The 15,899-nt window shown below is 47.1% G+C and overlaps 1 protein-coding gene across 2 annotated transcripts in view; it reads left to right on the top strand.

The window, feature by feature from the left end:
• The first annotated feature begins 1,857 nt into the window (after positions 1 to 1,857).
• IQGAP2 (IQ motif containing GTPase activating protein 2) overlaps positions 1,858 to 15,899 on the top strand; it is a 287,935-nt gene continuing 273,893 nt past the window's right edge. Inside the window, exon 1 of one of the 2 annotated variants that reach the window (XM_082724767.1) lies at positions 1,858 to 2,285. In XM_082724767.1, coding sequence (XP_082580893.1) covers positions 2,240 to 2,285 — 46 coding nt within the window. In that variant the 5' untranslated portion in view covers positions 1,858 to 2,239. The remainder of the gene's footprint in view (positions 2,286 to 15,899) is intronic. The other variant, XM_082724769.1, reaches the window with a different exon arrangement.

Below are 15,899 nucleotides of genomic sequence, written 5' to 3'. Positions count from 1 at the left end.
CACCCCTTACCTACCCTCATGCCCCACCACCTGGCCTTTGTCCTTGTGGGCCTTCCTGGAGCAGACATTGTGCATCCAACTCTGACCCACTCTTCAGGGTCCATCTCAAAGCACGCTTTCAAATTCTATCAGCTTCCTTGGCCATTAAAAGTTTATGACTTCCCCCTCATCTCTAAAGAGGTAGAATACACACTTTTGGGGGAGCCTTAAATCTTCCACTCACACTGAACACTGACAGGTGCCAGTAAGAGCTTCATAGTCAATACAAGGAATCACAGAGATGGAATCAAGTTCAGATTATCCTCTAATTCGGCATGTTCCGAAGTGTAGAAAATTCTCCTTGCACATGTTCCTGTCTGGGTGAACACTTAATAGGGTGCTGTTACTTAAAATGTGGCTCTTTCCTCCTTGAATTGCTCTTATAATTAGAAGCACCTGCTCTTTAGGGAAGAAAAAACCCCATTCATTCCATTGCAGCCAGGTGAGAATCTAATGTTTCCAGAAAAGAAAAGAAAAAGAAAAAAATAGGAGAGGGAAAGAATCCTCTTGCTGGCCTGAGTGAGATTTCCCTGAGTCTAGCTGAAATCCCTCGTGCCCGTTTTCTCCCAGAACCACTGTAAGCACAGCCTGCAGATCTGCCCTGTCAGCATCTCCCGCTGCTTGTCAGAAATGCAAATTCAGGGGCGCCTGGGTGGCTCAGTGGGTTAAGCCGCTGCCTTTGGCTCAGGTCATGATCTCAGGGTCCTGGGATCGAGCCCCGCATCGGGCTCTCTGCTCAGCAGGGAGCCTGCTTCCCTCTCTCTCTCTGCCTGCCTCTCCATCTACTTGCGATTTCTCTCTGTCAAATAAATAAATAAAAAATCTTTAAAAAAAAAAAAAAAAAAAAAGAAATGCAAATTCATGGACCCCAGCCCACACCAACTGAACTGGCAGCTCTGAGGGTAGGGCCCAAGAATCTTGAGTTTCAAGGGACTGCATCACCCATCTGAGACGGAAAACAGCCGGCCGAGGTCTGTATCTTTGCATACTTCAAAGGAGTGTCACTCTGCCCTTTCTCTCCAATTAAAACATCTCACAACTCCACCTCAGTTATTTTGACAGCACGTGGTCATCCACGCCTCCCGCATTTGACAGACAGGAGAGGGCACAGGTAGAGAACAGTCCCCATGCCTCCAGATGTTACCACTCTGGGGCACCAAGAGATAAAAAAAAAAAAAAAAAAAAAAAAAAAAAAGAACAGCTCCAGGCGACCGCATTAGAAAAACCCCTTTTAAAAGAGTCGCGAGCAGCTTAATTTCCTTTCAAGCGTAGCCGGAAAAGGTTTCTGTGGTGTAGACCCCACCTGGGCCGGGCGGCGGTTCCGCACGCCGCGGGCGTGGCGTGGAAGGGGAGCGCGCCAAAGGGGCGCCGAGGACGACTCGCGCTCGCGTTTCGAGGGGTTGCTTGGGTAGTGTTTATCTCGCTCTCCCAACACACATGCACACCCTCTCAGTTTCTTGTCACGAAAGGCGAACCCTGCATTGTGTAGACAAAGAGTCGCAGAAGCAACTTTCGAAAGAAAGAAAAGAAAAAAAGAAAAAAGAGGGGGGGGGGGGAAGCACCGCGCAATCTCCCCAGAGGGCAAAGAACCGCGCTGTTTGTTCTTCTGTAACTGAGCAACACCCCGGGCGACCGGCGCAGCCTGTATCTTCTGCGGTTTTGCTTGCTCTTCCCCGCGTGGGTTCACTTCCACCCTCAGAACCCTCCAGAAGTGAAAATTCAGGCGGGGCGGCCGCAGCCCCCAGGCAGCCAGCGGCGCGCGGGCCCCAGCTGCAGGGGATCCCGGACCCGGCGCCCCGCTCAGCCCCTTCCTCCGCCCAGGCGGGTAAAGGGGCGGGCTCAGGCGGCCCGGGCGCTGCGCCCCGCTCGCGGTAGGGGTCGCTGCGACGCGGCGCGCGCTCCCACCGCGGAGAATAACGGGGCCGGGCTGCAGGAGAAAGGAAACCTGCCCGGGACGCGGCGGCGGCCGGGACGGAGCGAGGGACGAGAGTTCACTTTTGCTGGGGTGTGAGCGCGCGGCGGCCGCAACGAGCGGCGACCGGGGAGCAGCGAGCGAGCGGGCCGCCCACCGCGGGGCGACCGAGGGAGGGCAGCGAGAGGCCGGACACGAGCGCCCCGGAGGGGCGCGGAGCCGGCGAGCCTGGCCAGCGAGCGGAGCCGCGGGGGGCGCGCCTCGGGCGGGCCCCCAGAGCCGCGCAGGATGCCCCACGAGGAGTTGCCGTCCCTGCAGAGACCCCGTTATGGTTGTAAGTACGCCGGGTGCGCGCGGCTTCCGCCGGCCTTGGGGAGCCCCCTCCCCGGGGACTACGTTGGAGAAGCCGAGGGAGCCGGGTGCGCGGCGCGGAGGGAGCGGGAGGGCAGCGGCTGTGTCGTTGGCAAAGTTGAGAGCTGAAGTTGCAGAAGGGAGTAAGTAAGCAGCCTTCTGCCGTTCTCCCCACAGATTCCTGTTCCTCAGCTGGTAACCCCAGTCCTTCTCCCGGAAAACCCGCCTGGGGAGCGCGGGCGGCGCTGGGTTGCGCTCTGGACCAGGCCAGGTTGGGGGCTTAGGGGGATCAGGTGAGGAGCCCTCGGAGCTCCGGGACGCTGCCGCCTGGGGCCGGGGGGTGGCGTAAGGGACCGGATCGTGCCGACTCCGAAGGAAAGTTTGTTTGCTGTGGCTACAGGTGGGCGCCGCAAGTGCTGTGCCCACGCACTCCACCAGTGGCAAAGGCGGCTCTCTTGGACGGGCAGGCGTCTCCCTGCCTGCTCCTTCGAAATGCCCCCGAGCAGCCAGAGCCAGTTTGCACCCCACTGACGTGAATCCCATACTGGTGCTGCTGCACCGGGCAGCGCCGGACCCAACGCCTGTCTTCCCTCCTGTTCCCTACGACCCTGTCAGGACTGCTACCGGGAGAGGACGCAGAGCTGGACTCCCCAGGATCCGGCGCGAGCCCGCGTGACTTGACCGAGATGGTGTAGATTACCCCGCCAGGGACTGCCGTTCGGAAAGAGGTTGCTCTGGCGGATCGTGAGTGGATGGAGCTAGATTAGCACCAACCACGTGGCTTCATGGACAGAGTTCAGAGTCTTCGCTAAATGTGTGCCAGGAAGTATTTCCTTTAAAACAAACAAAAAATTGGCGCTCCGTCTCCACGGTTGGCCCTGTCCGTGAACCCGTGGCCGAAGACCACTGGTTAATCTTTCGCCCTGGCTTGGCCTTGTGACAGAGGAATCAGGTTGGGGTTAAGGTGGTGATACCTGCCACAGGGTTGTTCCATGCGTTTGGGAAGGTGGGGCGGCCGGTCGGGAGGGCCGGACACTTGCCCGGTTAAACAGAGGGAGTAACTTGTGGAAGTTCTTCCTCTGCGCTGGGCTGTTAATGGATTGTCAGAGATAGGAAGTTCGTTTTGCCATGTGACCCTTTTGGTGTCAGGCAATGAGGAAGAAGCCCAGGGAGCCAGGCGCAGCCTCTGTACAGTAGTGAAATGCACAGAACAGTTGGTCAGGACCCAGTTCTTTGCAGCCTGGATGACCCTTGAGTAAACCACAGAGCCAGCAGAGCTCTTTGCATTCAAGGAGGCATGCTGTGGTCATTCAGTGTGTGTGGTGTCAACCACAGGTGGGTTAAACGCTTTTGTTGATGTGACAAGCTCCCAGCACAAATGGTAGCTTCTCTGTGTCAAATTGGAAGATGACCACAAAGTCTGGAAATGAGGCACAGACACACCAAGAAAGGGCTTTCCATACCACATTTTCATGCATAGTGTAGTTGGTGGGTCATCTCTTACTAGTTCAATATGCTCATGCAAAGTGGCTGTGAACAAAGGGCGTGCGTCACCTGTGGAGACGGAGAGATCTGTGATGTTTGCTTGATTTTTATTTTTTCCATCGAATGTACCTGTGGACCTAGCATACTCCAGGAGCAACAACCAAAGGGGTTTTGATCTTACAACCACAACACTCTCCATGGCCACTTCCTCTGGAAAGTGTTGTCCAGGTTTTCTCATGAGTCTGGTGTTACGGGGTGTTGTGCAGCCTTATTGGAATCACTCTCACCTGCTTTCTCCCAGCTCACGACCTGCTTTGGCCATGGAGTAAAAGAAACCTATTGGATAGTTTCCACACTTTATGGTCACCCTAAAATATTAAGGCATTCATAAAGTAGCCTTCTAAGTCCTTTAAAATGAACATTTCTGAAATTTGCAACTGGACTCATAATTAATTTTAAAAGAACGTAGTTGAACACACTTGAGTGTTAGCCAGTGTTAAGTAACACATACTATTCGTGCAAAAGGAGACTGTGATGTATCAGAATACATAATTTCTGGTAGTGGGTTGATGGGGGGGGTAGGCCTCTGTCAACACTATGTCCTCACTGCAGACAGTGCTGTGAACTTTTCTCAGGAAGTCTGGGGAAGGAAAAGGCGCTGTCCTTGCGATGTTGATTAAAGATTTGTGCTTCTCTTGTCTGTAGGTTTGGTAAGTACAGGTTCCATGAGACCTTGGACTATAGCAAACAGGCTTTATTCTTGACACTTAACAATAAGTCAAGCCCCAATACATGTCCCATCCATGGTCGTTATTTCAGTTCTAGGACCATGTATTCTGAATGAAAGGTATTTGAAACTGGGCTTTGAAAACGACTTTTTAGGAATTAGTATTAACTGTGAAACTGGTTTTAGTTCTGGTCTTCTGTTCTGCCACCGCTCCTCCCCTTGAAATATCACTTAATTCAGTAATTGTTGGACAAAGTAAACTCACTGAGCTCAGGGCTGTCACGGTATCTCTCTTCTCCACCAGGCTGAGTGTCTGTCAAATACCCTATAGTAAGTTGTACTTGAGGTTTTGCTTGGTGAGTTCTCTGTGAAGGTATCTTTCTCAGATTTCTGACAGGAGAGATTGCTTAAGTCTTCCTGATTGGTGCACTGGAGCACTGAATTAAAACTAAATAGATCATTTTCTATTTAATTCCTGCCTTTTCCATTTTGGCCACATTCTCCTGCAACCTTTGAAATTACTTTGAGTCCCATTACTACAGAACAAAGCTAAGTAACTGCTCATTCATGCCATGCTGCAGGGAAGACGTGGCAAAAGGCAAAGGTGGAAATGGCTTTACGAATTTAGACCTAACCAGAATATTGTATGATATATTATCATAACCAGAGCATCCTTCTACACTCAAAACCAAATTTATTTATTTTTAGCTATTTTGTTTATTAACTTGAGAGAGGGAGAGAGGGCATGAGCAGGGGATGGGCAGAGGGAGGGAGAGAAGAAGACTCCCCAGTGAGTGCAGAGCCAGATGCCAGGCTCTAACCCAGGATCCCGAGATCATGACCTGAGCCACAGTCAGACGCTTAACCCACTGAGCCACCCAGGTACCCCCCAAACCAAACTGAAATGACACTTAAGCTTAGGCATGATTTGCAGATAATTTTCATGCTGTTGTAATGAATTATGATGAATTAGCCAAAGTAATGCTCAAACCACGTTTGCCACCTGTCAAAAGTTTTCTTCCAGTTACTTGAGAGTTAAGAATACAACTGATAACAAAAGAGGGGCTTTGTGATTAGACGTAGATGATCTCACTCGGAATTGATAATTCAGTCAATATTCAAGTGCCTACTGTGGGTAGGTAGTCAGTGTGCTTTTGGCAAGAACTGTGATTATTTGTCCTCAGCAAAACTTCTCTCTTGAGAAACATTGTAAAGTTGGTGGTGAACAGTGTTTCACTGTTTGTTTTAAAAAGTGCAACCTGGGCCTAATGGAAGGGGTGTGTGTGTGTGTGTGTGTGTGTGTGTGTGTGTGTTGGGCGGCAGTGGAGGGGGTGGGGGGGGGAGGTTGGGGGAGGGCTATTCTGCCTGATGCTTTGAGCTTTTCTTTCCTTTCTCCTCCTCCTCTCATCAGTGCATCTGACTTCCCCATTACATCTTACATCGGTGGTGTTGTGTGAATGCAGAAGGTTTAAGGTGCCTGCTGTGTTGCCATGTGATGCTATCATTGGAGAGTCAAGTCACTCCTTTGTGTGCTATTGTTTGGATTGAGTTTTTCAAAAGGATCTTCAAGGTCAACAGCTAAAGTGTTATTTTAATATGCTTTTAACTTTAATTACCCATGTTAGCCAAAATGACTTGTTTGGCAGAGTTTAAGCTTGGTAATACCAAGTGTGTTTTAGAATTTAGTGTTTAGGGTGTTAGCTGACCCCCTTTTTCTCTAGGGAACCATTGGTTTGATGTTGCCCCTTACCGTTCCCACTATGCAAGTTTTTTTTTTTTTTTTTTAGATTTTATTTATTTATTTATTTGACAGAGATCACAAGTAGGCAGAGAGGCAGGCAGAGAGAAAGAGGAGAAAGCAGGCTCCCTGCCAAGCAGAGAGCCCGATGTGGGACTCAATCCCAGGATCCTGAGATCATGACCTCAGTCGAAGGCAGAGGCTTAACCCACTGAGCCACCCAGGTGTCCCCCCACTATGCACGTGTTTTAACAGCTCATTTTACTCAAAAGTCTAGTATACACACTGATCTAACGCTCCAAGTCTTCATGGTAACCGAAGGAGAAACAAAGGCTACTCACTCACCTTCTGATTTGATAGTCAGGTGTGGTCCTGCAGGGTGGGCAGTTGAGCCCTGGGGTATTAAGGTTAGGGAACTTGGCAAGAGTCGGTGCTTTTCATGTACAGCTGTTACCTTCTGCTCATTATTACCTTAGAGAGGGCCCGTGTTTCCCCATGTCGCAAAGGAGCTGAAATCCATGATAATATCTCAAGGTCACACAGCTGGCTGGTGACAGTGGGAACTTGAAAGCTGGAACCTTCAGAAACTGAAGGCTCCTTTCGCCGGCTGTTGTCAGTTTGTCTCCCTGAAATACTCAGAAGGCTCCACCTCTTTTTTGTTTCCGGTGTTGGCCACGATTTTCTCAACCTCCAGAAACCTGTAGCTATTTGGATAGTGTGGTCTTTTAAACAGTGAATGCACCGCATGGTCTAAACGGGATTTTGCTTCCTCCCTGCCCCCAAGGAAAGCCTGGAAGAATACATGAGCCTTTTATACAGTACATCCAGGCTTCATCAAAGGGTTTTCTGTGTGTGTGGAGACATCCCATGTTACTCTGAGGCACCGAAATGAAAGAAAGTTTTTGCCATAATACAGTGGTATGCTCCAGCGATTCCAAATGGGATAATTTGTAAAACACACTTGATTACGTATACTGGCCATGCCTTAAAATCGGGGGTTGATGAGAAATCAGGCAGAAGCTTGCAGTGAGGGGACCAACAAGCAAGCCAAGACTTTTTTTCACTTTACTGTTCTCTTTGTTTTTCTTCCTCGAAGGGCAGCACGGTGTCAGTGAAATGGCAAAAGCTTTGTAGTTAAGTAGATGTAGGTTTGAACCCTTACTGCCACCACTGATGGACTGTGTGGCCTTAGAGTTTTTCTCTGGACCTTGAAGGGAGTGTTTTATACTCCTGTAATAGTGGTTGCTGTGGGTCCTGGCATACATTGCTGAACTGTGGAGATTTCAATTAATTGAGCACTTAATCTGTACAACAGATGATGGGTGAAAGAAAAAGGACCACGGGGGACACAACTGTAAGAGAACCTAGGAGATACAGAATAATAGTTATGCCTCGGAGTGCACTGCCTAGTTCTGTGAAAGAGAAGACACGAGAGTGATGGATTTGGATGGGACAATAGGAAGGCTTCATGGACTGTGAACTTGAACAAGAACTTGAGGAAGGTGGGAGGAAAAAGTGCAAGGCATTTGTGTGTATTCGTGGTATGGATAGCGTGTGCGGGTTGGAAGCTTTGGTAGTTGGGGATAGTTGCCGGGGCACACTGGTGCAGCTGGCAGGGGATTTCCTAGATATCCCAGAATCATTTCTCTGTAGACGACAAAGGGTCCTCAGAGCTGTCTTGAGGAAAGTAGCTCGGCTCAGTCTCTTACTGAAGTATCATTTTCTTTGAAACGCTCCCCACCTTTTTTGAACTTTTAACTAGATTTTGATGGGTGAGAGGCCCAGCCAAGTGGGGAGAGAGAGTGGAGTGCTTGGTGCTGGAAACTCCAGGTGGGCCCGTGAGGTGTGTGCGTGGGGGCGTTTGGGGTCCGCTCTCTCTGCTGCTCAGAGGTCCCTACACCGTGCTTCTAGGGTTGGGGATTCCTGTGGATGGGCAGGTTGGTCAGAGTTTTGTCCAGGGTAGGAGAGCCATCACCAAATGATGCTGATGCTTATGGTACTGAAGGTGATCCACGAATACAGACGTGGGTAAGCATGGCGCCTATTGGGTGCTCCTTGGCTCCAGCCAGGGAGACTGAAGACTGACTCTAAACCATCCCAGAAGGCGCGTTCTCTGAGAACAGGTGAGCAGGACAGGGATCTTGACAAGTAAACTACTGGGCAGTAGAGTTTCTGTTACCTCCTTTTTTCATCCTGTTACCTGGGGCAATTTTTGCTTCTAAAATTTGACTAGAGATTTAGTGCCCTCCAGTGACCTACATCTCTGTTTTGTGGGAAGATGGCTGATAGCACATATCCCATTCAACATCTTGATGTAACGAGACTCTCAGTGGACTCCCCTTTAGTTTTGGAATCATGGGCTAGACCGAGTATGTCCGTGCACCTACACAGATCTGACAGCTGGTGCCCTAGCCAGAGCAGTGTTTTTCAGGGAGCACTTTCTGGAGGAGCAACAGCAGCAGAACATCACCTGAGAACTTGTTAAAAAGGTGAATTTCTGGGCACCCCCGACCCCTGCCTCCCTAGACCTTCTGAATCAGCACCTTGGGGCTGGGCCCACTGCATGTCAGAGAGCCTTGTAGGGGATTCTGTCGCCCTGCAGAACGGCAGAAGTGAAAAGATGCTCCTCATGCACAGCCTCCCTCCTCACAGTGCTTGCAGGTTTTTGTCTGAAAAGTGAACACATGCCTACAGTACCGAAGGCTTTACTTAACTTACTTCTTGTGTGTTTGATTTGAGCACACACCTGGCACCTCATACGAGCCTGGGCACTGATGTCTATACAAATTTGTGTTTATTTTATGGGATTTATTTTTGTCTGTCTTTAAGGTCGCTTTTCTCTGTTCTGGGAAACAAATGGGATGCAGAAGATAAAGTCCAAAATCCCTATGGAGGAGGGATGGAGGCCCACTTCCCAAGGATTTCTAGGTGGAGGAAGTACTCTTAGGAGCTATTGGGAAAACTTTCTGTGTAAAAGGGAAGCGCCAGGTTGGCAAATCTGAACTCTGGTATGGGGGCCTGGACAGGAAGGGCTAAAGGATGTCCTTGTCCTCCATCTTCATCTTCAGAACAACTTGAAGTATTTTTAATTCACTCACTTATTCATGTCTAGTTCTACGTGCTGGGAGAAATACTGTTGGACTCAGGTCACACCCACACTGCTGGGAAGCTGCAAATCTGTTTGTTTTGCTACTGATTATGGAGGACATTCCTACGATTTGATTGAATTTTTTGCTTGGGGTTCCCAAAGATGACTTTTTTTTTTTTTTTTTTTTTAAGATTTTATTTGGCGGGGGTGGGACGGGGAGAGAGGGAGAGAATCTCCAGCAGACTCCCCAGGGAATGCGGAGCCCCACGTGGGGGTCGATCTCGAAACCCTGAGATCAGGATTAGAGCGGAGATCAAGAGTTGGATGTTCAATTAAAAAAAAAAAAAAGAGTTGGATGTTCAACTGACTGAGCCACCCAGGTGTCCCAAAAGATGGCTTTTAATTGTTCTCCTGTATCCATTACTATCAAATTTCTAAAGGAGGACCTTTTTATATAATTTTTAAAAATTAAGATCAATTAGCTCCTGGCAATTTCTTTCATTCTCGTGGTTTTTTTGTTATTGTTTACAGATATTAATTTAATCTTAAGTAATGTTAATGCATTTCCTTAGTCCTCTCCATCTAAGACTTAATTTGCCAGTGATGGAAGCAACCTATATTTCAATCAAGTGATGTTTGTGTTCATTATCTAGCTGGTAGGTTGGTGTCCTGGCACTGAGAAAATGTTCGATAAATATTTGCTGTTATTACAAGTTTTGCTTAAAGTGTCTGTACTGTTTCTCTAAAGGAGGGACTTGTTTCTATTATCTGTTAAAGATAGAGCAGCTTTCGATTGCCAGGCAAACATTTAATGTTTAGATTTGTTTTCCTACTGTATGAAACCTCAGCAAGTTGCTTGCATTTCTCTGGGTCTTAGTTTCCATACTTGGAAACTGCAAGTGGAAGGTTCATGCTCAGAGGGTTAAGTGATGTAATATGTGGAAATGTACATGTTCAAAGGTGCCTCTGGAGAGTCCATGCTTGAAAGTTGGAGGGGCAAAGGCGATGGCGGTTCCCCCTCATTGTTCCTGCCTCATGCCTCTCTCCCCTGCTTTTTGCCCTTTTCTCTCCTGAACAGAAAGTGGACTTAAAATCCTGGGCCCAGGTGAGCCTGGCTGGCTCCATCAACAGAGCATGCAAGTCTTTCATCTTGGGGTCGTGAGTTTGAGCCCCACATTGAGGATGGAGTTTACTTAAAAAAAATTTTTTTTTTTTAAATCCTGGGCCCATACTATGTTGAAAGGATATACTCATAGGGAAATTTTTTTAGTTATCCAGTTTGAAAATTGACTGAACCTTACTTCGGGTGGAGATCAAATTATCCTTTCTAATATATATGTAAACAAAAACAAAAACAAAAACAACCCAATGTGTTTCCTTGCTGTTTCCAAATGAAGTTTGACTGGGATTGGATTCTTTTTTTTTTTTTTTTTAAGATTTATTTATTTGACAGAGAGAAATCACAAGTAGACAGAGAGGCAGCCAGAGAGAGAGAGAGAGGGAAGCAGGCTCCCTGCTGAGCAGAGAGCCCGACGCGGGACTCGATCCCAGGACCCCGAGATCATGACCCGAGCCGAAGGCAGCGGCTTAATCCACTGAGCCACCCAGGCGCCCCTGGGATTGGATTCTTGTACGGCATTTTTCTGTCATCCTAAAATGATAGTGGAGTTGTTAATCACACATCTGAGTGAGGAACTGTCACTGTGCATTCCTAAGCATCCTCTTGTCTCTGATAGGGCTGTCGATTGCTATTGGGGCTGCTGCTCCTTTGAAAGCCCACAGGGTTCGTGATGATCTCAAGATGGGCAGGAACCACTTGAAATAAGTGTTAGTCTTTATGCTTGGTTCCCGTTATAGAGTTGGGTATGGCGAGCAGGGTCCAGCTTGTGCTGTAGCTGTCTGGAAGGGAGGCGAGGAAGTGCACTGGGTTTGTCGGACCTCCCCCAGGCCTTACTGCTTCTAGAAAGTTAGTGAAGCTTAAATTCATGGGTCCAGTGAAGCTCAACGGATAAGAATAACTGGCTGTGTGTTGGAGCCAGGAGAAATGGAGAATCTCGGCTGCATTTCACCTTGGCACTTGGAAATGATGCATTTGTTCAGTTCTCCTTCTTGAGCGGGCATTTTATTCTAGCACGTTTCCTATAAAAGTTTTCTGTCCACCCCCCCTAGTACTTACTGCCTCAGCAAGGGAGAATTTAAATTGGCCAGGCTTCAGTGATGGCTACACGGCATTTGGCTACATCTGCCACTTTCTTGTCCTTGGCCTGAGCCCTGGGATGACCAAGCAGGCTTCACAGGCGTGGGGTGAGGGGGCTGGGAAATGTTTGTCATGTAGTCAGCCTCACGGGTTAGGAGTTCTCCTTTCAGCCACCCCCGAAACTGTACTGCCCCCATATGAGATCCAGGAAGGCAGCTTCCCAGAGCTTTGCTCATATCGAACCCTTATAAGTTGTCTGAGACAGAGTCATTACAGAGCTGAAACACAAATGCTTTAGCTTTCATTCCGTAGCGGAGATTTTCTGAAGGAAAAAAAATTATTTAAAAACCATATATAAAGATAGTTACCTGTCAATGGGAAGTGGGGTGACACCAGTCCTTTCCTTTCCTTTGGCACTAATTCTGGATACAGTCTGATTTCTTCCTTGGTTCTTTAATAAAATGTTTGCTGTCATCTGTTTGAATTCGCCGGTAGTTGGGAGGATTGTGCTTATATATTCGTCTTCAGTGTAGGCTCTGGCAAGGGTGGGAATACTATTTTGAATTGATTAACCATGAATTACCTTTCGAAACAAATGAGCTTGGAAAAACATTGTGCTACATGGAGTCCTCTAAGGAGAAACATGGACAAAATTTAAAAAAACACCCTTGAGGGTCAGGACTGTGTTTTGGTTACTGCTGTATCCCCAGTATCTGGCGCATAGGTCAACTGTTATGTCAGCAGTGGGTCTATCTAGATAATGAGGTAATGGGTGAATTAAAAAAAAAAAAAGTTTTCCTCTTCAAATTTTTTATGAACATGTTTTTTATATTTAAGAAGGTTATAATAGTTATCCTTATCTGATGAGGCTAGAAAGTTCTTGTGGAGAAAATTGGAATCTGAAAGACAGGTCTGTTGTCATGGAGGGATTCAGTGGGGACCTGATTTTTAGGTGTGTGTGAGAGTGTGTGTGTGTGTGTGTGTGAGAGAGAGAGAGAGAGAGAGATGGAGAGACAGACTGTGGGGTGAAGTGTTTGAAGATCCAGGACTCATAGTTGTTAAGCTGTTGGAGTTGGGAGAGAGATGATGAGAAGCTGGATGAAAAATCTAAAGATCAGCAAGGTGAACTTAGCAATGGGGACAAGAAAACATCCTAGCTGGGCAGTAGCTACTTAAGGTTTTCTGTTTGTTTTAGTAACTTCCACACCCAAGGTGGGGCTCAAACTCGAGACCTTGAGATCAGGAGTCACAGGCTCTTCCCACTGAGCCAGCCAGGTGCCTCGGGTTTTTAAAACATGTGAAGGGAAAGTGTGAAGGACCCTGATCTGTCAAAAGCAATAATGACCCTCAATCTGGTGTCCACTGTGACAATCAAGATGGTCGACATAATAGTAGGGGATTAGTGTCTTGACTCACAAGAAGTCTCACCAGCCTGTAAAGAGGTGGACCACTATTTTTCTTTCATTCAACAAGAGGTTACTTACATTCAGCACGTACATACAATGGAATTTACATAGTCTGCAGTTGCCTTTAGAGGTCAAGTGTGATCTGAGTCTTAGAAAAGAATAAGAAGCCTTGGCATGTCCTTTAATTGGAGATTGCATTTGCTGCCTTAGTCACTCAAACTGGGAGGAAAATAATTGTGAACAGTACAGAGATCACCGTACACAGGAGTCCAGCAGCTTCTTGGCCTCTTGGAAGCTGCCATTGTCCCCTGCAGCATCTGAGACAACCCAGGTAGCTGGTGTGGAAGGATTGTCACCCTGGAACCATGCGAAATACAAGGAACCGTGAGGTTAAGAGCTTAGGGTAAGGTGTCAATTGCTTTGTGACATTGCATATGACTTTCTTGAGCTCCTGTCTGTATTTGAAAAATGAGTTTCACCTTTACCTCAAAAGAGATACAAGGTATGGGAAGTTGCACTGAAAATGATTCAAGTGTGTGTATGTGGGATCGTGTCTGAGAGTAATTTTGCCATGTACTTGAGTAACTTATTGGAGTAGTCTTACTCAAGTTAGTGTTGATCACTGACTCACTGATCTGCCTCAAAGGCAGTGCCACTTGAGTTTTGTAACATATGCTGTCTTTGGAGCCATATTTGAAATGAGATTTGCTTCTTCCTCTAGTTTAAAAGGCAAAGTTATGACATGTGGTAATGTTATCTGTGAGATGTAAACTTTCTAAATCCTAAGACAAGATCTTTGGCCAGATCCTTCCTTGTCCAGCTGAACATTTCTTTTAACAGGAAGTATAAATAATGCATATACAAATGAATAGTAGAATCTTTAAACTTTAAACTTGAAAAAACTTGTCAAGAGTAATGTCTTTGAGACCTGTGCTGTAAGCAAGTGTTTCATAAAGGGAATGTGGGACAGGGGAAATCTGTATGTTGAGCAATGGGGGATGAAACTAGGGAAGGCAACTCTGTCTCTCAATCTGGTGATAGAACTCCTTTCTTCCTAGGGTGCCCAGGTGGCTCAAACAGGTAAGCATCTGACTCTTGGTCTCAGCTCAGGTCTCAGTTACATGGTCGTGAGTTCAGGCCCTATGTTGGGCTCCATGCTGGGTGTGGGGCTTACATAAAAACAAAACAAACAACCCTCTTACACTGTTAGTGGGAATGCAAGTTGGTGCAGTCACTTTGGAAAACAGTGTGGAGGTTCCTCAAAAAATAAAAATAGAGCTACCCTATGACCTGGCAATTGCACAACTGGTTATTTACCCCAAAGATACAGAGGCAGTGAAAAGAAGGGCTGTATGCACCCCAATGTTCATAGCAGCAATGACCACAATCACAAAACTGTGGAAAGAGCCAAGATGCCCTTCAATAGACGAGTGGATAAAGAAGATGTGGTCCATATATGTAATGGAATATTACTCAGCCATCAGAAAGGATGAATACCCAGCTTTTGCATCAACATGGATGGAACTGGAGGAGATTATGCTGAGTGAAGTAAGTCAAGCAGAGAGAGTCAATTATCTTATGGTTTCACTTGTGGGACATAAGGAATAGCATGGAGGACATTAGGAGAAGGAAAGGAAAAATGAAAGAGGGGGGGAATCGGAGGATCAGACGAATCACGAGAGACTATGGACTCCGAGAAACAAACCAAGAGTTTTCAAGGGGATGGGGATGGGGGGTGTGGGGGACAGGTTTACCTAGTGACACGGATTACATGGAGCACTGAGTGTTACTTGTAAACAATGAATCATGGAACACTACATCAAAAACTAATGACATAGTGTATGGTGACTACAACAACATAATAAAAAGTAATAATTAAAAAAAATTCCTTTCTTTCCAAAGTTGAGATGTTGTGATTTATTTTTAAGTAAAGGAAGGGTAGAAGGCAGGGCAGCTGGGGTCATTTGGCGCTTGAGAAGAATTCTCAGGATTGCTGGGTGCCAGTAGTGGGCCAGCTTGCTAGGTTAATAGCACATCTTGGTTTAGGACTCATGTAAGTAATTCATGGTTGGCAACATGGCTGCCTAATATTACAATGAAAATGTTGAGCCTCTGGATCCCATCCTCCAGATACTCATTTATTTGTTTTGGTATAGAACTCTAACATAGGTATTTTTATTTTGTTGTTGTATTTTTCTGTTTTTAAAATAAAAAATTCGAGTCTCCAAAGCCTCAAAGCACAATACTGTGAACACCCATTCCTTTCGCTTAGCTTCTCCAACTGCTAACCTCCCCCCATACCACTCTATCTGCAGCCACTGGGCACTCGCCACTAAGCGCTCAGCTCCCATCTTACAGGCCAACAAGGACCTTCTCCCCAGCAGCATCTGCAGGACTACCAGGACTATGGGTTCAAGTCCACTGTCTGGTCTGAAAGTCAACACTAGGATTTTCTTCAGGTGTACTTTATAACTGAATGTATGGATCCATGGTCCAGGCAAGTTTCTCATGTTGTTTCAGGTCCACCCCCCCCAACCCCCCCATCCCCATTCAGGCTGGGGAAGCCCAGCCTGAATGGCTGCTGCCGCCTCCCTATCAGTTCAAGGACACTGAGTGCCGGAGGAGCCAGGCCCACTTCCTGGCCTGAATGCCTTATGAGCGATAGGGTTTCCTTCCAGCACACCACATCAGGAGGCCCCCCGGGTCTAACCTCCTGAGACATGTGATTTTATTTATTTTATTTTATTTTTTAATTTTATTTATTTATTTTTTAAATATTTTATTTATTTATTTGACAGAGAGAGATCACAAGTAGGCAGAGAGGCAGGCAGAGAGAGAGAGCGAGGAGGAAGCAGACTCCCTGCTGAGCAGAGAGCCCGATGTGGGACTCGATCCCAGGACCCTGAGGTCATGACCTGAGCCAAAGACAGAGGCTTAACCCACTGAGCCACCCAGG

Source organism: Mustela nivalis, assembly GCF_964662115.1.
Source record: "Mustela nivalis genome assembly, chromosome: 3".
Taxonomy (NCBI): domain Eukaryota; kingdom Metazoa; phylum Chordata; class Mammalia; order Carnivora; family Mustelidae; genus Mustela; species Mustela nivalis.
This window is presented reverse-complemented; position numbering and strand designations above follow the sequence as displayed.